This window comes from Ovis canadensis, chromosome 22 (assembly GCF_042477335.2).
Source record: "Ovis canadensis isolate MfBH-ARS-UI-01 breed Bighorn chromosome 22, ARS-UI_OviCan_v2, whole genome shotgun sequence".
Lineage (NCBI taxonomy): Eukaryota > Metazoa > Chordata > Mammalia > Artiodactyla > Bovidae > Ovis > Ovis canadensis.
Genome location: NC_091266.1, coordinates 46,100,274 through 46,122,385, shown reverse-complemented (window position 1 = coordinate 46,122,385; position 22,112 = coordinate 46,100,274). Strand labels below are relative to the sequence as shown.

At 38.0% G+C, this 22,112-nt stretch overlaps 1 protein-coding gene across 2 annotated transcripts in view; it reads right to left on the bottom strand.

Moving 5' to 3' along the window:
* Positions 1-4,141: 4,141 nt before the first annotated feature.
* Positions 4,142-22,112, bottom strand: part of MXI1 (MAX interactor 1, dimerization protein) — a 96,278-nt gene continuing 78,307 nt past the window's right edge. For both annotated transcript variants that reach the window (XM_069567079.1, XM_069567080.1), the window contains exons 4-6: positions 13,045-13,159; positions 12,253-12,424; positions 4,142-6,681 (exon numbers count right to left, since the gene is read on the bottom strand). In XM_069567079.1, the coding sequence (XP_069423180.1) occupies positions 6,518-6,681; positions 12,253-12,424; positions 13,045-13,159 (451 nt within the window). In that variant the 3' untranslated portion in view covers positions 4,142-6,517. The remainder of the gene's footprint in view (positions 6,682-12,252; positions 12,425-13,044; positions 13,160-22,112) is intronic.

Sequence of the window (22,112 nt, the reverse complement as noted above, 5' to 3'; positions counted from 1 at the left end):
TACAAGTTCAGTAGTAAATGTAAACATTCTTTATATCTAGGATTTTTGAGTTGCAAGTTAAACTGAATTTTTACTACAGTGGAGAGGAAGAGCATAGCAGGTAAAATAACAGGTAATACCATAGTTTAAACAAAACCAAAGTTACTGAATCCCCTTATACTATGATCTTTTTTTTTTAAAGCGTATCTGTATAAATGTACTTTTAAGTAACATCTCAAGAGGTTCAGAAACCAATACTGACTTTCTATGAATTTGTTTTGGCCTAGCCAGAGTAAGTATTAAAAAAAACAACAACACAGATGAAGGTGTTGGATTTCTGTGAGAGTCTTCACTTACCTTTCAGCTTATGTATATATTAAGTTGGTGCAAATGGAATTGCGGTTTCGGACCTTGAATTTTAAGTCATAACTAGGGTCAAACACATCTTTATTAATGAAAATAGGAACCATTACAACGAACACATTTTTGCCAACAAGAGATAAGTTTATTCTTAGCATAAAAATCCAAGCCTTGGGATTCAACGAGTTCTTGGAAAGCATTTTCCCTGCAAAAAAAAATTGTCAAGATTCTCAAAGTGGTATCGAGATGTCAGGTGAATAGGAGGCTGAGGCAAAACTTCATAGCCCAATTCATTCAACTTTTAAAGCGGTTGTGCAGCTTGACAGTTATTAGGCAGTTATTGGCTGTTGACCAATGCTAGCTATAGGAGTTGCAGTTTTTGGTGCATCTCATCAATTTGCTGAGCATACTTCTCAAATGTAATGGTTTCGCCGGATTCAGAAAGCTGTAGTGGATCAGACTGGCAGAAGCCACCGAACAGTGGCCATGACCTTTTTTGGGTGCAAGTTTGGCTCTGGAAACTGCTTTGGAGGGTCTTAGTGTAACCACTGAGCTGGTCATCACTGGTTATCATATAAAATCCACTTTTCATCATGTCACAATCTTGAGAAATGGTTCATTGTTGCATAGAATAAGAGAAGGCAATACTTCAAAACAATAGTTTTTATTTTGTGGGCAGTGCATGAGGCACCCATTTGCCAAGCCTCCTCACCTTTCCAATTTGTTTCAAATGTTGAATGACCATAGGATGGTCGACGTGGAGTTCCTTGGCAATTTCTCGTGTACTTGTAAGAGGATCAGTTTCAACGATGGTTCTCAGTTGGTCGTTATCAACTTCTGATGGCTGGCCACTGCGCTCCTCATCTTCAAGGCTCTCCTATTTTGCAAACCTTCTTAAACCATCATTGCACTGTAGGTTCATTAGAAGTCCCTGAGCCAAATGTGCTGTTGTGAGTTGTCTCTGTTGCTTTACAACCCATTTTGAACTCAAATAAGAAAATCGCTCAAATTGCTTTTTGTCTTAGTATTATTTCCATAGTCTAAAATATAAACAGCAAGTAATGAGTCATTAGCAAAAAAATAAAAGCATGAAATGCACGTTAAAATGAGTAAGAATGTATTCCGATGTCAAAAAAAAGTCAACAAGGCAGAATCGCAATTACTTCTGCACCAACCTAAGTTTCTTTGTGTGTGCCTTGAGCAGGGAAAAGCAGATCTGAGAAGAATGCTGGGCTTCTGGTAGTTGACAGCTGAACTTAACTAAAAATACCAAAGTTTGGATACTTAAGTCATCTTTTAGTTGCTGGAAAAAAAAACCTGGCAGTTTACTTCCACCAAGCACTTGACCAGTTCATTTTTACAGAACCAGTACAGACTTGTTGCTGGAATTATTAAAATTGTAATTTGTTTCCCCAGTTAATTTTAAAGAGCACAGCTAAAGAAGCCATGGTTATGCTCACTTTAGCAAGATGCAGTGAATTTCTGACAACAGAAACAATTCAGGCTTGGAGGAAACACTTGACTTTAGAAAAGTAGTGTTGAAGTCTGAGATCCGCAGCTAGGCTAGTCTTTAATAGATGGTAATTGTCCAGTTGTTCATTGCCCAGAAGTATGCGGGAAGGAGGAGTAAATATCCGTTTGGTTCTTTTGCCCAGAGTGTTTCCCTCCAAAAGCACTGTCAAGTTTAGTTGACCTAGCTTTCAGAGTGAGTGTGATGAAGCTGCTAATTTAGAAACAATTGACTTCTTAAATTTGTATTATATACATTTTAGAGGTATGTTATGGCTTTTGTGTTTTTACAATGCTATTCTGTGCCCTAGTGTGAAAATCTAGAATATCCCAATTATTGTCCTACTGGTAAAGACTTTTAAAAGCATCCTTCATAGCTAGGAGCTTGAGAAAATAGAAAATTCCAAAATTATAGGAAGTTGGCAGAACTTTTAAAAGAGTTTCATTTTCACTTTAAGTCATTTCCTGTAATAATTGATTACTGTATGAAAAGGTAAAGGGCTTCCCAGGTGGCACTAGTGGTAAAGAATCCACCTGCCAGTGCAGGAGACAAAAGAGACTCTGGTTCAACCCCCTGGGTCAGATTATCTGGAGAAGGACATGGCAACCTGCTCCGGCATTCTTGCCTGGAAAATTCCATGGGCAGAGGAGCCTGGCAGGCTACAGTCCATGAGTCTGCAAACAGTCGGACACAACTGGGTTACTGAGCACAAAGGTAAAACAGAAGGAAGAACCGAAGCTGCCAACCAGTACTCTGTTTTGATCTACACGTATTTAAAAGAATCAGATGTATTCCATAAGAAAACTAGTTTCCTGTTAGATGTAGTACATAGGCCAATAAGATTCTTTTTCATGGTGAGACCAGCACTAAAATATTAACTGGGGCACTCAATTTATTATGCAGCAGTTACTATCAGTGTATAACATACTCAAACTCAGGTCCTTTTTTTTTTTAGGAAGACCAGGTAATCACTAAAACCAGTGATAACATGACTCTTACAAAGCTTTTATTTAAAAATTACTATGGGATGTCAAAATTTACATCTTACAATGTATAACCTGCCACAGAATTTTGTGAAAATGAACCATTTTTAATAGCCTTTTTTGGGAAGACCCAGAGTCAGAATAACTATAAAGTTCAAGATTAAAGATGAAGAGATTAGAAGGTTGCATTCATCAGAGAAAGAAGAGGAGTATATACCTCTTAATCTAGGTGCTACAAGCCCCTAGATTGTGGGGGTGGGGTTGAATTACCTATATCAGTTTTAATCCTTCACAGTCTTTCAAAATAGAGGTAGTATTTTTAACAACTTTTTCAGGAGGAAACAGTCTCCATAAAGTAATTTAATAACTTGCCCAGCATCCTTAGCAAATGTTAGAACTGTTATTTAAATGTAGCCAAAACCCTTGTTCTATTATGCAATTTTTGGAAGGGCTACAGAATATTTTGAGGTGGAAGGATAATAGAAAAAGGACTTAAGTGGAAGAAAACAAACCCTTGAAAAACCCTTTACCAAGAAGGTAAACAGTTGGTAAACCTTTACCTAGAGGGTAAACAGTCAAGAGAAATGACCCAGGAAACCGTCCGTGTGGCCTTAGGTTTAGAAGCTTTGCCTCAGTAATTCTCACTGCCTTTTAAAATCCCTTCATAGTACTAAAAGCTGTTGTTGCTTCCCAGGTGGCACTAGTGGTAAAGAATCCACCTGAAAATGTGGGAGACGCAAGAGAAACTGGTTCAGTCCCTGGGTCAGGAAGATCCCCTGGAGGAGGAAATGGCAACCTACTCCGGTATTTTTGCCTGGGAAATCCCATGGACAGAGGAGCCTAGCAGGCAACAGTCCTTATGGTTGCAAAGAGTCAGCCATGACTGAGTGAGTGAGCACACATCACAGCACGCAGGTCTCTTATATAGGGGGCAGTGTTAACTCGGTTAGTGAGGGTTAAATGGTACCCTCCAGGCTGGTTTTCAATTTGAATAATAGTATATAGCCAAAGGGATGCCCTAAAAAGTTATTTGGAGAATAGATAATGATAAATGGCTTTGTGTCCTGCCCGAAGAAATTATTTGGTACATTAAACCATCTGCAGTTAGGTTACATGGAATTATCAGTCAAGAAGGTACCTGTTCTAAAACTATAGAACAAGAAATGGCAATGATTTTAAACTGCCATTAATTCTGACCACTGAAGTGTAGTATCAACATGGACACTGAAAGAGATTTGCCTCTCAAGGTGTGGATGTTCATATTTTTTCCTTCATAGAGAAGGGTGGTTCAAGAAGCACTCGGGTAGTCTTCATTCACAGTTTTTATTTCTTGCGGTTAACTTTTTGTATCTTCAAAGTCAGTTTGTCTTTTAAAAAATTAATACTTACTCATCGTACAATCCATCCCCTTCCCCCAAAGAAAACAAATTCAGGGAAGGCGTAATTGACGGGGCAGTTGAAATAGGTCCTATAGGTTTGTGACAAAGGCTTCCCAGCCCACCATCCTGTACATATACAGCAAAATGGCAGCGCCTCAAGTTCACCTAAATGAAGTCTGAAATTCCAGCCCTAGGCAAGTGATTCAAGTGAATGCCATGGGAATAACGAAACAGAAACTTTGTCACTGGCTTCCATTTACTTTCCATGGTAGTTAGCAGTCTTCAAACTGTCTCCCTTGGGAAAGTCAAAAGTAAGCATGTAGAGGAATATTTTGACTTGGCCAGGAGTAATTATAAATGAAACCAGAAATAATTTACTTGGGCCACAGAAACAAATTTCTTTGACCATGTTTTGCATTAAGTCCCCAGCACCTGAAGTAGCAAGTTCTAATAATGGGCTTCTAAAGGCATGCAGTTTTTCACACATCTACTTCAAAGAATTTCTTTCACTCAAACATACCACAGTCGAGGATAAGATATTTCTGGAGGCACAGGAAGAGCACAAGAACAAACAAGTATATGATGAGGCCTTGTGTATGGCCAAGATAGTTCACTTCATATATAGAAACAGAGCTGTTAAAAGTGCTACTTACAAAGGATAGTTTTAACATACACACAACTCAACTGCACTGCTAAATATGGTTGTCTTTATTTTGTTTTTCCTTGCCCAGCCCTATCTAAACAAAATAAAACTACAGGACTGAAATTAACCCATTAAAATCAGCAATAAGTTATGAAAATCATAAAGCTTTTTTTTTCCTTTTTTAAGTAATTAAGGGTAGTTAAATTATTTAAAGTATACAAAGTCCAAAGAGTCAGGGTAAAGTGTCCAAGGCTTCCCAGGATAAGGGAGAGGGCCGGGGAGAACCTTGGAGCTTGAAAGACAAAGGGAACACATGACATCAAAGTGCAGGCTAGAAATTTCACTTAAAATAACATTTCTGAAAATATTGACAAGAGCAACAATAGCACCTGCACAATGGGGCTGTGAGGAAGGAGAGAGACTGCCTGTAGGAAAACGGAAGCAAATCTTTACATTAAAATGAGACAAGTGCCAAACTTAACTATGTTAACTATGATAGTGTGTCTACTATAGATAATCAGATGGTTAAGAGATGATAGAAGGTAATGATTCTAAAAACAAAAACAGCACTGACCTTTTTTCTACTTAGCCCAGACCTCATTCATTTTGTGCACTATAAAGAGTGAGGTGTGAGGTGTTTTATCATTATCAAATGCTGCATCAAAATAGATGATTTTTTTTCCCATGTGTTTTACACTATAAAAGACGTCTATGTATTTTATGGACAAGCTTTAAAAAGATGTCATTTTGGTTTTCAACACATACAAACAGTTATCAAAATCTGAAATAAAAATGCTGCCGTGGCTCAGACCTTGGCCTGCTAATCTGCGTGTACAACTTTCTGGCCCACGCAGACAGAGAGGCACGTGGAGCTTTTTCCTTCTGGCCCCTCAATCCGAAATCAGGCCCTGTGTGGTAGACGCTGTCACACACACGGACTGCCCCATGTGCCCAAGGGCCTAAGGGCGGCTGACTGTAGAGCTGGCGATTGGGTGCCCTAGTGCTAACAATGCAGGATAAGGTTAGCTTGCTTAGCATGGAATCCAACAGAAAGCTGAGCTGCATGATGATCCCTTTCAAAAGGCTTCATGGGAGTCTCCTTTTGCAGAGCATGAAATGAGTTTTTTTTTTTTCCTTTTTATAAAGAATTGATCATCCACAGGCTTCATGGTAAGCTGTCCTAGGCTGTTTTAATAGCTTTTTAGCTATCCAAGATTAATGCCTGATTATCTTGTCTTTACGATAGGTTTGATTCTTGGTTTTAGGACCAAAGAGTTCGGGAAGGGTTCATAATCCCATCCTTAAATGTGTCTACTCAATCAGTATGATAGGAGCAAACTAGAAAAGAAAAAGAGGATGTAATCTCCAGTATCCTCTTTCAAATCACTAAATCAAATTGAGAAAATTTCACACACATTTTCTGCTGCCATTAGAAACTGTGATTTTCAAATATGAATATTATGAATATTTGTTCTGCAGGGGAGGCTCTGCCCCACTTTTTGCTAAGTATTTGCTTAAATAGAGGTCTCTCGACCCTTTTGTTCAAGTATAGTTTTGCTTAGCTTTAAAGAGGAGACTGCATCATGAACCCAATTTAAGAGATTGTTTGGATTGAATTGGCCCAGTGAATATTTTGCCCTGCACTGTCATGTCATGCTGGGTTCTAGGAAGTGAACGAAAGTTTGACACTGGCACTGGAGTAACCCTCGTCACTCCCAATACTCTGCAGGCTGCTGTGGTCATCAATGTCACTGATGCTGGTGGTACTGATATTGTCCACTTCTCCATGGGAGAACTCTGTGCTTTCAACATCCACTTCAATCTCCTCTGCCAAAGGGAAAAAAGGAGGAACATTAGTAATCTAGTATTTGTGCACTTGCAAGAACTAACAGGGCATGAGGAAAAGTAATTACTTTTTGTAATATAAAGGAATTATTATACAAACTGTTATCAGCGCTCTCTTAGGAACAGAAGGAACCAAAGATGAGAAATGAATATATTTGCAAAGAAATGTCTGGTATACAGTGGTGGTCTCAATTTATGCAGCAAGTTTACTAAAGCTTTTGACACCAGTCTGTCTAGACCTCCCACCAAAAGCACTTGACCTATTTGGGAATTAAGTGTTTAATATTGAAAGATCCCAATCCGGAGTGGTTTAACATCTGTTTTGCCTTAAACTAGAAACTAATTCTCAGTGATGTTTAAGCAGAACTCCCTTCATGGGGGTTGGTGGGGAGGGGGAGCATAAACTTAATATAGATGAACTAGAATATGATTCCATCCAGGCCTTTGGTGGTATAGTTCTATAGATTTCCAGGATTCATCATAAAGATCTCTGACTATTCAGTAACCAAAATAAGCCATCATTATCAAGTGCAAAGAGAACACAGATTTGTCTTCAAATTAATTTTCTTTTATCAAATATAGCTTGAAATGAGGGTGTGAGGCTTGAGTCTCTGGTTTATAGTTAGATCTATAGTAAAGATTATAGTAAAGGCATTTTACTTTAAATACTGGTGGTATTTCACTTTACTTCAAAAACAAAACATGATAAAATATAAATATGTGACCCATATATCTATATATACATACTGTAATTGTTTAATACTACATGTGCAATCAGCAATAATACATAAAAAGCAATACTTTTTTTTTTTTTTAAACGGAGCTGAAAGACTATTTTCTCCCTTCAATTCTCTTAAATTCAAAAGCCTGATGTTTCACATTGGCACTGATTTTAACGGTTCACACTGATCACAGTTGCTTTAGAAAAGTGGATTCTAGCTGAGCACAAGAAGACAGAGCAAGTTATTTTGAAGAATATAATTTTGAAGATGGCTTATTGCTTCAAAAGGTTTTAGCAGTCTTTTTAAAATGCACTCAGTTATCCAAACAAACTGTACAGATAATCCTATGAATGCATAACTATTTTCTTCATATCCATTAATTCTTCATAGGCTATTTAGTGTTTCCTAGATCACAGAACACTCATCCGACCTATACTTGGGAAACAAAATCAAAACACCCTATCCAGAGCATGCTGAATTTAAAAGTCCCTAACACTGGGAAAGAGGGCTGCCAGGTAAGAACAGGGATGGTATGATGAAGACATTCTACCTCTGAAATTTGGAGGTGGGGTGGGTACGAGGAGGAGACAATAGCAGTAGTAGCCAGCAAAAGAAAGACGAGGACCAAGGTCTACTTCCTTACGCAGGGTTATTTCTGCTATGCCTCTCACTCGTAAATGCATTATGACCTTGAGGCTTTTGCTGCTGCTTCTGGTGAACTTACTATTCTTCAAAACCAAGTGCCACACACAAAAAGTAAGCTTTTACATAACGACAACAAATCCACGAACTCCTAGGGTTGTGTTAAAAACTAGGGTTGTGTTAAAAACCTATTTGAAATGTTCCCACAGAATATGGGGGATTCGGGTATTTAAAAAGAACAAGAATGACTATAGTGGATTGGGACATATTTAGTACATGAAAAAATACGAGTTTACAAGATAATCAAAGAGCTAAACAAAAAAGTTACCTCTGGAGGTTGCTAAGGTACCAATTCATTACTCAGAAAATTGATAAAGCAAAAACAAGCATTTATCCCATCTTTCCAGTAAAGACTTTATTTGAAGGTAACCAGAAAGTTGATGAAAAATGTTCTTTAAAGAAGAAAAAGTTAATTAACACAACAATGATAGAAAATCACTATTTTGGAACACCTAATAAAATAATGATCAGGGCAACAATCATCAATAACTGTTAAACTATTAAGCAAAAGGTTGATACATTTGCATTAATGTATCTGATGACATCATCTGAACCCAGTGACCAATGTTATCACTAGTGTGGGACAATTAAAAATACTACTGATGCACAGGAAGTACACAGCACCACCTAGGAAGTATCTGTGCCTCCAAAAAAACAACTTGAATATAATCAAACCTCTAGACCTATCAACCAGTTTACAAGAAATATGAGGGCAGAACATGTTAAATGACACCATGAAGATTCATTCAGCCACATCTAGAATGTGGGAAACGGTAAGAAAATTCCAATTTCCCAGGTTCTACAACAAATAAATGGCATTAAAAAAAATGGGAAAGGGAAAACTACAGAAGTATAGTTGACTCTTGAACAGCATGGGGGTTAAGGACACCAACCCTCCACACAGACAGCAATCTGAGTCAACTGTTAGAGTCAGCCCTCCCTATCTGCAGATTCAAACAACCATGGATCATGTAGTACTGTAGCACATATTTAATGAAAAGCAGTTCACACTTGGGCTGTTCAAGGGCTAACTGTACCTTAAAAGGTACAAACAAATGTAGACTTTGGATTCTTTTTCAAACACACCAATCGTAAGATGCCTTTTTTGAGAAAAATTGATGAGACTGGGTGTTAGATGACATTAAATAGGATTATCTGATTTTATTGGGTTGGCCATAAAGTTTCTTTTGTTTTTAAGCAAAAATACAAGACAGATTTTTCACTTTCACCAAGCAGTTTACTGAACAACAAATTCAGTTTTGTCCCACTACCTTCTGCCGTTTTTCAGGCGACTTCATAATTCCATCTTCCTAAAACTTGGTCTTTTTCAGTAAAGAACTGTTCCAGGTACCTTTTACAGTCTTCCAAAGAACTAAGATTTTTTCCATTAAAATTTTGTAAGGGGTGAACTAAATGGAAATCAGAAGGTGGACTGTCTTGTGGATATAGCAGATGAATCAGAACTTCCCAGTCAAACTGTAACAGTTTTTGCCTGGTCATCAAAGAAACAAGCAGTCTTGTGGTACCCTGATGGAAGATAATGCGTTTTCTGTTGACTAATTACAGAGGCTTTTCATTGAGTGCTGCTCTCACTTGGTCTAACTGGGAGCAGTACTTACTGTAATTAATCATTTGGTTTTCCAGAAGGAGCTCATAATAGAGGACTCCTTCCAGTTCCACCATATACACAAGATAACCTTTGGATGATGTGGTTGGTCGTGGTTCATTTTGCTTGCTCCGCGATGTCTTCCATTCCAGATTATTGTACAGTATCCACTTTTCATTGTCCGTCAAAATTTGATTTAAAAACCGTTATGTTTCAGGAGAGAATCGCATGCAGAAATACAGTCTTAAGAACGTTTTTTTCCCACTTATGTGGAACCCAAACAAAGTAATTAACATAATCAAGTTGATGCAAATGATTTTCAGTGCTTGATTTGGATATTCTGAGTATGTCAACTGTCTCCTATGTGGTATAACGTTTATTGTTCTCAATTAATGCCTCAATCTGATTGTTATCAACTTCAACCTGACTGTGAAGCATTGTCCAGCAAGAAATCTCCAGCACGAAACTTCACAAACTACTTTTGACATGTTTAAGTAGTCTCGGCAACTTCTCCATACACTGCACAAATCTTTGTGTTTCAGTTGTATTTTTACCTTTCTTGAAATAATATTCTGAAAATGTTTTTTTCTTCCATCTTCAATATTAAAATGGCTATGTGAAAATTCACTGAAGTTTTTAAAAATATGCACACGGATAGGAGAACTATCACAGTACAATCTAATAAAATTGTTGTGAATTGGAAGGACTGATGCTGAAGCTGAAACTCCAATACTTTGGCCACCTCATGTGAAGAGTTGATTCACTGGAAAAGACCCTGATGCTGGGAGGGATTAGGGGCAGGAGGAGAAGGGGATGACAGAGGATGAGATGGCTGGATGGCATCACCCACTCGATGGACATGAGTTTAGGTAAACTCGGGGAGATGGTGATGGACAGGGAGGCCTGGCGTGCTGCGATTCATGGGGTCGCAAAGAGTCGACAGGACTGAGCAACTGAACTGAAGCAATACTAGACCCATCTTATGGAAAAAATCAGATGAACTTTTGGCCAACTCAATATTAATTTTATGGGACGTTATAACAGTATTATGTACTTTTTAAAGTCCTATTTATCAAAGATACATACTGAAGTATTTAGGAACAAAATGAAATGTTACCTGAGATTTGATTTTAAAAACTTCAGAAAAAATGGTCAGGGCATATGGGTGGTAGAGAACAGGTGAAAAAAGAATGACAAAATGTTGACAGCTGTACAAGCTGGATAATGGATACATGAGAGTTCATTATTCTATTTAGTATATGTTCGAAATTTTCCATAATAGGACTTCCCTGGTAGTCCAGTGGTAGGAACCCACCTGCCAGTGCAGGGGACATGGGTTCAATTCCTGGTTCAGAAAGATTCCACATACCTCAGGGCAACTAGGCCCATATGCCGCAACTGTGAGCCTGGGCTCTAGAGCCCAGCGAGAGCAGTTACTGCAATGAGAAGCTTGTACACTACAGTGAAGAGTAGCCTAGAGGAACCTCTGGACTACAACTAGAGGGAAGTCCTTGCACAGCAATCAGAAGTAATAAAAATGTCAAATTTCCATAATAAGAAATTTTACAAAATTTTCTTTTTTGTTTCAAAATTCTCAAAATCTTGTGAGCTCTAGTTTCCCAAATATGAAGTGACCGGAGTTCACCTCTGGGATCTTTTATTGTGGTGTGAGGCCTGATGTGGTGGGAGCTGTAGATGAACAGATGAGTAAAATCCAAACAATTACAATTTCTTTTCTGGTTGTTTTTTGTTCTTTAATTCTGCCAAAGACAAATGTTCTGGGACAGATGTTACGAGAAATGGAGGGTGTGTTACTTTAAAATACAGATACAAAAATTAACATCACCAGTAATAAAACATACCAACATCATGTATCTTCCTGATACAATGAACTAAGAAGGGCACAACATCACTTCTGTGGCATTTCTTCCCTCAAATGTGTAACACCTCAGTCTAATAGAAAACATCAGATAAACCCAAGTTGAGGAACACTAAAATAACTGACCAATATTCTTCAAATGTGTCATGGTCACGAAAGAAAGACTGAAGAAATATTTCTAAGGCAATGGAGATCTTACACTGGATCCTGGATTAGACACAGAACATTATTAGGAACAGTAGTGAAATCTGAATAAGGTTAATAGATTAATAATATTGTATGAATGTTAATTTCTTGGTTTCAATAGCTGTATTATGGTTACATAAGATATTAACATTAGAGGAACCTGGGTGAAGGGTATATGAGAACTCAACAATTTTCTACAGAAAACTTACAACTTTAAAATTTTTTCAAAGTGGAATATTTGAGATATATATGTGTGTGTATATATATATAAATCAAGAAAAAATGTTCTATAGTTCACACAGGCATTGCTAGACAATGTTGTGACTGCATAAAATCTAGAATGCCACATACAGTGTTGGTGTAGAAGAAGGAAGCAAACACAATGCCACCCATCCTACCCTCTAAATTCAGAGACAGGGATGCTTTGTGTTTCATTAGGGAAGAAGCTCACTGCCTACCTCGCTCTGAATCAGAACGATCTGAAGAAATAGTTGATCCAATGCTGTCCATTCGTATTCGTTCCATCTCTTGAGGACCCTGCAGCTGTTCCAGTCGCCGCTTTAAAAATCTCTGTTCTCGTTCCAAGTTCTCTAGCTGGTGCTGGCTCTTCCTTTCAGCTTCTTCAAGTTTCTGAAATGATACAGTGATATTTAAGTTTGTGTGTTGTACAGTACAAACAGTAAGATTAATTCCTCCCTAACATGGTAGCAGATTTCTTTGTTGACAGAGAAAACATGAATGACTATAAGTATATGTGTGTGTATAAAAACATACATAAATATGTATTTTTAAACATCAAAAATAGTTTTTTCTTCACTGTGTGTGTGTGTGTGTGTATAATGAATGCTACATTACTAGAACAATATGGAATTTTCAAAGTCTGTCAAGTTATTGCCATAAAAGAGAAACCAGCTCTGTAGTATAGTTTGATGGAAAAACACTGAGGGACACACAGCCAAATGAAGTCATCTCCACCAGGGGGCACAACTGCCTGCCTTTGGGTATCAGCAGAGTAATTGTTATTTTCCTAGTATTCCCAGCTCTTCAAATGGCCATGCTGTCAAAACAATTTAGCGTAATCAGGTTATGTTGCTCCTATCAGATTAGCATTAAATTTTCAGAAAATTTCTCTTGAGGTCAGTCATTAAAGGAGAGTATTGTGAGCTAGCTGATATATGTGGACAGAAATCACTACTAAAAAGACAGCAGGACTGAGACAGTCATGTGAAAATATAAAAAAAAATTCCTACCTTGATGTGTGCTTTGGCTTTGTTGAGCAAACCAAGTGTTGTGTGCCTGGTGCAATCTGGTCCTAGTGGAATAAGAACTTTTAAGCGTTCTAAACACAGGCGAAGATGAGCTCGTCTAAGAAAGACAAAGATAAGTCAAATCAGCAGTCTGAATATTCCACTAAAAACACCTTAAAGTCTATTTTAAGACAAATAAGAACTTGCACATTATTCAGTTTCAAAAAAGTATCTGCATGCAAGTGCAGGCGTGCCTACTGGCTTTCAGTTTTCTGCTACTTTCGTTGTACGCTGCAGACATCGGTCACTTCAGATTATTATCCCCAATGGTAATCTCTGTCACAGGTGATTTAATTTTAACCAGTCCCATAAACTTTCTCAACTGTATTAATGTAGAAGTAGGAAAACACTGGGCAACTGTATTTAATTTTGAATGTATAAAACCAAAGGCTAGGTTAGAGGTTTTCAGCTTCACTACTCGAAAAGGCTCATGAATTTCCATTTCCTCCCTTCCACCTTTCATTCACACACACACACACACACACACACACACACACAGACACACTCCTCTCCACAACTGCAGCCATCCTACAGTGTATTATTATGCATTAGTTTAAACCATATAAAATTTCTGATACTAAGCCATTTCTCACATAAAAATGACAACTTCATATGATCCAACACTACAAAAACAGCAAAATTCTGTGGCCAGTGAGCACAGGGTGAGACAAAATACATGGCTCTACGGTCAATTCCAGACACTGAGTCAACGACCTATAAAATAGTCCCCTGCTTCCTACTATCTAAGTGTATCAGCTGTCACTAGCTTTTCCTTTTTATTTCTCTGTCTCCCTCTCCCCTCTCATACTACCCACCTCCAATATTCTACACCTGGAAAAAAGCCAGGTGACAGAATTCTTCACCAAAAGTCACTGTGTTCTTTAACACACTCATCCTGTGGGCAGGTTAGGGAAATGTTTCCTGTATATGCTAGCAGAGAGCCTCATGAATTTACATTCCATGTACCCTGTGGGTTCTGCTGTGCTGTGCTTAAGCTGCTCAGTCGTGTCTGACTCTTTGTGAGTCCCTGGATCGTAGCCAGCCAGGCTCCTCTGCCCATGGGGATTCTCCAGGCAAGAGTACTGGAGTGGGTTGCCATGCTCTCCTCCAGGGGATCTTCCCAACCCAGGGATCGAATGCAAGTCTCTTCCATTACAGCAGATTCTGTACTAGCTGAGCTACCAGAGAAGCCCATGTGCCCTACAGGAACTATGATCACCATGATGAGAATTCTGGACACATAATTTCACCCTGAAACAATATTAATTTACATATCTGGTTCTGTGGTTCATAATGTATAACTTAATCCAGAAGTTAGTAGTATATCTGAAAAGAAAGCCCACAAATGTGTTCACAGATTAGTCCTATTCCTTAAAGAACTATAATTGAACAATTAGCAACTGTGTCAACTGCCGGAGGAACAAAACACTCCATTTTCTCCTCAAAGACGGTCAGATGGTTTACTAGCTCACCCTTCAAACTATGCTTTCTCTGTCTTAATACATAAGAAATAATGTCAAGAGATATTCTCAAGTGCTAGCAAGTTCAAGGAGGGATAGCAGAAGGCAACCAATTATGTCACTGACAGGCAAGGATGTTAAGGGCAGTGAAGTGAGGTTTGGCTGATGAATTGTCAAGATTCTTCTAGTACCTACTAGCCAGCATAGTTAGAAGTCTGTTAGCATTTCCATTCCAAATCTATTGAGTTCAATAACTCAAATCTAGTAATTGGCTCCAGGCTGAAACCTGACATATCTGATGTGGATAAAAATAATTCTGTTTAATTTTCTTTAAAAGTTTATCATGGATTCCTGGTTAATGAGATTTAACAATTTTAAAGTCACTCTCCTCCCCTAATGTGCAAACCAAAATCATAGAATTTTAATTTTTAATTGTAAAATCTCTTAGGTGAGGACTCTCACATAATCACAGACTAAAACTAAACAAAATAAGGTTCACAGTAAAAAGGGCCTTTAAACTCTTCATTAGGATTATTATGGTATATGCCTAATAACTGAACTCATATGATATGACTGGAGGGTGGAGAGAGGCTGGTGGTTCTCTTAAAATAATTAGATGCTCCCAAGAGGGCTTTGAATTCAATCATCTAAAAAAAAATTGCAAAGTTAACAAGTATTTTGCCAAAGGAATAACTTGTCATATTTAACCCCAGATATTCAGTACATATATACAACTTTTAGTTTAAGAAGTTTCAAATGGCTCCTTACTACAGTTGCATATCAAGAAAAAATGGCAGAGGGCGGCGCAGAAAAAAATGGGTGGGTCAATTTCCTGTGTTGTAAAATCTAAGTTAAAGTCATATTAAAAAATAAGCAGAATGTACAGCAACATGGATAAAAGTAGAGATTATCATACTAACTGAAGTCAGAAAGAGAAAGACAAATACCATGATATCACTTACATCACAAGTTAATGTATCTACATATAAAACAGACTCACAGACACAGAGATCAGACTTGTGGTTCCCAAGGTGGGTGGTCGGGGGGGTGGGAGAGGGATGGACTGGGAGTCTGGGATGGTAGATGCAAATATTACATTTAGAATGGATGTAACAAAGTCCCAGGTATAGTACAGGGAACTATTTCCAATCTCCTGGGATAAGCCATAATGGAAAAGAATATTTTAAAGAATATGTATATATGTATGTATAACAGTCACTTTGCTGTACAGAGATTGGCATATCAGTGTAAATCAACTAGATAAATAAAAAATGATAAAGATGAATAAAATGAACTACACTATACTGTGAAAAAATAAAATCTAGGCAGAAATCAATTAATAATATTAAAATATTTTTTTCTTTTAAAAAATCATTCAGTTGTATATTTATTACATGACTTTTGTGTACTCAGCAATGTTCTTGACGCTTGAGTGGGAGAAGTAAAAAAAAGAAAGGTAAATTTTAGCAGTTTATAATCTAGACTACAGAATGAAACATATTTTGTTTCAGTTGGTTCACAATGAAATGAGTCATACAGGTATCAAGGGTGACAGAATCTAAATGAAAGAAGAGATTATAATTGAAGATAGCTTAATAAAAGAGGTTGAAACTTAAAGGATACTGAATTTGTTTATGAAAAAAGCACGGTAATTAAAACAGTAAAATTTAAAAGTCAAATATTGGGAGCAAGTTTAAACCTAAAATTAAAAATACTTTAGATTTCTTCATTCAAAACAAAACAACTGAGTTGGAATTCTATAAGGAAACATCAACCAAGTTCAGCAGTCTGGTGATCTGCAACAGCACTGTCAATCAGGAATTGCCCAGGCCAAAGGAGTCACGATGCAAGCGATGTCTAAGTGAACCAGGAAGGCAGACTCCCCTCCAAAGTACTGTCACTACTGAACATTTCTTTAGTCAAGTCAATTTTTTAGACCATTCTTTAAAATTGAAGTGTAATTTACAATGCTGCATCAGTTTTCAGGTGTACAGCAAAGTGATTTGGTTTTATATATATATATATGTGTGTGTATATACATATATATATATACACACACTTTTTTTTCAGATTCTTTTCCATTATAGACTACAAAATACTGAATATAATTCCCTGTGCTATACAGTAGGTCCTTGTTTGTTTTATATACAGAAGTGTGTATATGTTAATTCCAAACTCCTAATAAGCTCCCCACCATAATTTTATTTTCTATGTCTGTGAATCTATTTCTGTTTCATAAATAAATTCACTTATATTACTTTTTTAGGTTCCACAAATAAGTGATATCATATGATGTCTCTCTCTGTATCTGACTGACTTCACTTAATCTGATAATCTCTAGGTTCATCCATGTTGCTGCAAATGGCATTTCATTCTTTTTTATGGCTGAGCTGTGAAGAAAGCTGAGTGCCGAAGAATTGATGCCTTTGAACTGTGGTGTTGCAGAAGACTCCTGCGAGTCCCTTGGATTGCAAGGAGATCCAACCAGTCCATTCTGAAGGAGATCAGCCCTGGGATTTCTTTGGAAGGAATGATGCTACAGCTGAAACTCCAGTACTTTGGCCACCTAATGCAAAGAGTTGACTCATTGGAAAAAACTCTGATGCTGGGAGGGATTGGGGGCAGGAGAAGGGGACGACAGAGGATGAGATGGCTGGACAGCATCACGGACTTGATGGACGGGAGTCTGAGTGAACTCCAGGAGTTGGTGATAGACAGGGAGGCCTGGTGTGCTGCGATTCATGGGGTCGCAAAGAGTCGGACACGACTGAGCTACTGAACTGAACATTCCATTATATATGTGTGTGTGTGTCTATACACACCACATCTCCTTTATCATTCATCTCTTGGTGAACATTTAGGTTTTTTCCATGTCTTTGCTATTATAAATAGTGCTGCAATAAACATTGGGGTGTACATATCTTTTTGAATTAGAGTTTTCTCTGGATATATGCTCCAGGAGTGGAATTGCAGGATTATATGGTAACTCTATTTTCAGTTTTTTAAGGACCCTCTATACTGTTCTCCAGGCTTCCCAGGTGGTGCTAGTGGTAAAGAACCTGCCTGCCAATGCAGGAGATCTAAGAGACGTGGGTTTGATCACTAGGTCAGAAAGATCCCCTGGAGGGGGGCATGACAACCCACTCCAGTATTGCCTGCAGAATCCCATGGACAGAGGAGACTGGTGGGCTACAGTCCACAGAGTCACAAAGTTAGATATGACTGAAGCAACTTAGCACGCGTGCATGCTATTCTCCACAGTCCCTGGACCAATTTATATTCCCACGAACAGGGTAGCAGGGTTCCACTACTGAACATTTCTTCAGTCAAGTAGTTTTAAGTGTGTTCCAAGATACAGTTTATACCAAGAAAACATACCCTGAGATATGTCTCACAAAGGCCAGTGATGCCATTGTCCATATTTTGTAAGTAGAGTCCTCATGAAGGATGAGTGGTGAATGATGTCCTCTGCTCTTCTAAGGGGACAGTATATGTGGGGGAGGCAAATGTTATTTCCTCCAGTTTTTGTATTAATACTTGTAAGTGAATCAGGCATTAGGAGAATAGAATAACAAAGGGTTAATGGAAGTTGAACAAGGCGGAACCACACTTTTCAAAGTGGCCATTTAAATATTATACACAGTTCTTCCAGGTGCTTATATGCCCCTTTAAGTAAATGCAATGGATTCCCTGTGACTGTAAACTGGAAAGTTAAATCAGAAAATCCATTATCTTCCATATGTAAGTTTTTTCTGTCCAGCAAATTACGGAATGAATTGTATGACAAAATTCTTCTTCCCTTACAATGGTGCTGAGCTGCTCTTCACCCTTTCCCCCATTCTCCCTGCTGGTAACCAGATTGCAAGCTTAACCACCAATGACCTAGAAAGGCATATCTTTTGATGCCATCTGGTCCTTTCTTTTCTTGCCTTCGTTCTCATATGACTGGTGGCTCTGGAGTCTCCTGTACGGAGTTGCCAAATCATGAACTGTGAGACGCTGGCAGAAGAGAAGAGGACAAGAGACAGAGAAGAATAAAAGCCTGGTTTGATTTGAAAATCCTTATGTACTGAGAAGAAATTTGCAAGTATCATAACATGATGTTTTTCAAGTCATCAAGGAGTGGAGGAACCGACATAAGAATTCATGAAAGGCATGGTCCTGCACCGATAGTCGAAGTATAAGAAAGTTGGGGAAACTTAAGGCTGTTGTTCTGAATATTCTGATGAACACTAGACTAACAACCAATAGGAAAAACATAACATTGTAAATTTACATGGTTAAACCTGATGGAAAAAAATTTAGCACCCTGGTTAGCGTTTACTTAACTTTTCACAACACATTGATAGCTCAATAAAAACTATACAACTAAAATCTTTCCTAATTTAGCATGTGTGACTGTAAAGCAAAATTAGGATTAGACTGTAAAGCAAGATTAGGATTGTAGCAGGAGATGCCCTGTGAGAAAACTGGAGTCTCCTTGCAGAGAGTGAGGCAGCAAGACAATGAAAAGATACCAAAGTAATTTTATTTTCAAAGACACTGTGAGGTCTGTTTTAAAGTGAGATATAAAAGTGGGTTTTTCCCAGGGGAAGAGGCAATTCCCACTGACTAACCCTGTTAGAGAGAAGGTCCTATCAAAATTACCCACACCTTCCAAAAGGGCAAGCCCCTTGTGGGAAAAGGAACAATTAGAGTCTGTTTGGCTTTTATTTTGGTAGATTGGGATCATTTTTCCCTAAAGGACCCAGTGCTGCTTTTGATTTCAAACCTTGTAAACTTTACTGCCAAACTGAAATATCACAGGACATGAGGGGAAATGATTTTGCTATAAAATGGCTCCTGCTAGTAGCTATGATATTTTAAAGCATAGGTATATCAACCAGAAGAGGCACACACAGTGTTGAGGGAATAGAGAGGAAAGAATTCCCTTTCAGAAAAAAATTGCAAGTATCATATGATGATGTTTTTCAAGTTGTCTCTTGAAACTCTTATCCCTCTGCCCAACAACAATAAGAAATTTAACACCTGCCCAGCCTCACAAACCATCCGTTGGCTGATGCCCTTGGAGGCACGGTCCTTCACTGGAACTTGCTTGTCTTTCATTCCTCCACTACGGGATACCAAGACTTTGCCAAGTAACTAAATAAAAATGGAAAACAAGTCAAGTGATAGGGACAGTACTTGTATTTTCCTCTCTGTTGAACGTTATGCAACAGGCTGACTCCTCCCTTGGGCCACATTCTTCAAAGCTGCAGTGGCTCGTGGCCAGGTTTCCCAACTACACAACACTTTTGTACATGACAGCAGCTAGCTGCTTATCCTACACATTTTATATTCCAGCATTTCTTTAAAATGTAACATGTTGAGAATTTTCTAAATCTTCAAAGTTACCAAAAAAACAAAAACAAAAACCTGCCTGCTTCCTTTTATTAAAAAATGACATTAAAGATATTATAGATCCAGAATCTAAGCACAATCATGCTACTCATGAATTTTATTTACAAAAACTGATATCATATGCTGCTGTTCAGCTTATCCTATTTGTGAAATAAGCTTTAAACACGCTATTCCCATAAAATGGCACATGATAATTATATGTTTCATTTACAGTTTATATATTATCTACTTCATAAAAAAATAAACAGACTATTAACTCCCAGCGAGTAACATGGTAAGTGGCATTTCCCTAGCATCAGAATTGACAGTGGTATCATGGGGTTTAATGAAAACAAAATTAAAACTTAGGAAAATAGCTAGGACACTCTTCTCACTCTTCAAAAAAAAAAAAAAGGGGGGGGGGCTTTCATTAATATTCCTCTTAATTCATTTGGTATCTTATAAAATAACCAGATAGGAATATCAACAAGTGCTATGATGAAACTGTAAATTATATATAAACTACATAATATTATTATAATATAAATTATTCTATAGTCACATTATCCACCTCACCACTAACAGGCTCATCTATATACAAGATAAGGAATAAAATCAGTAAGGCTGAGATACACATTACTCATTCTTCAAAGATTTTTTTAAAATCACCTTCTCCCAGTAAAATAAAAGTAGTTCTACTCTAGGTTAGGGAGCCAGACAGTATTTAAAGCCAGAAAGTTAAACACCGTATGCCTTCCAGAAGTCATAGTTTTCCTCAAAGATTTGGGAAAAGAACACTATTTTATAGAGAAACAAACAGAGATAATGTAAAGTGTATTTTTAAAATAAAAAACTTCAAACCAATCTCGCATTATTTCACACTACAACCTAGGACCTCCAGGAATCTATGTTAAACTATTAAAGCAAATTACCACAGATCACTATAAGAGCCTGGGACTTCAGAACACCAATTCTGGATTACTGTTGGGATTGTGTTTTTCAAAGGTTTAGAGAGAGAAAAAGTTGGGGGGGAGGCAAGTGAATGGGGGAGAAATGTGAGTACTCAATAAATTAATGATGACAAATAGTGGCATATTCTTTCTTAAGCTACACAGATTCTATATAGGCTGAAATTTCATTTACTCTTCACAACTCAGAGATATGAAGACAATGAACTGCCAGTCAGTCAATAACAATGACCATCAGCAAACAACAAGCTACACCCTATTATGCCACTGAATTACACGTTGTAAAAATTTTTTAAAGATGACAGTAGTAATCTTTATCTGTCTGAAAATGCTATAATCTGACCTGCCTACCACCCTTCAAGCCCCACTGGTCATTATCCATTACCTTTTGCAAAACTCTTGCACAAACTAAAGGTTCCTGTTTTCTGACTTCTCTACCTGGAATGCCCTTTCCTCCACTGTTCACTGGGCATCTAACTCATTCATCAATCCACAAACTACTGTTTCTTCCATGAAGGCTTCTTTGCCATATCACCTTTCTCAGATAATAAACACTTTATTTTTACACTAATCACATTATATTCTAATTATCTTCCAGATTAGAATGAATCCATACTTTTTAGTCATTTCAGTTCTTCCAATAACCAAACAGAAAAATGGCCCATAGTGGGGAGAAGAGATGTAACAATTTCCAATGGATATTTCTGGGCCTCTCTAACTCACTCAGTTCAGTTCAGTTCAGTCACTAAGTCGTGTCCGACTCTTTGCGACCCCATGAATCACAGCACGCCAGGCCTCCCTGTCCATCACCATCTCCCGGAGTTCACTCAGACTCACGTCCATTGAGTCCGTGATGCCATCCAGCCATCTCATCCTGGGTCGTCCCTTTCTCCTCCTGCCTCCAATCTCTCCCAGCATCAGAGTCTTTTCCAATGAGTCAACATTTCGCATGAGGTGGCCAAAGTACTGGAGCTTCAGCTTTAGCATCATTCCTTCCAAAGAAATCCCAGGGCTGATCTCCTTCAGAATGGACTGGTTGGATCTCCTTGCAGTCCAAGGGACTCTCAAGAGTCTTGTCCAACACCACAGTTCAAAAGCATCAATTCTTCGGCGCTCAGCCTTCTTCACAGTCCAACTCTCACATCCATACATGACCACAGGAAAAACCATAGCCTTGACTAGGCAGACCTTAGTCGGCAAAGTA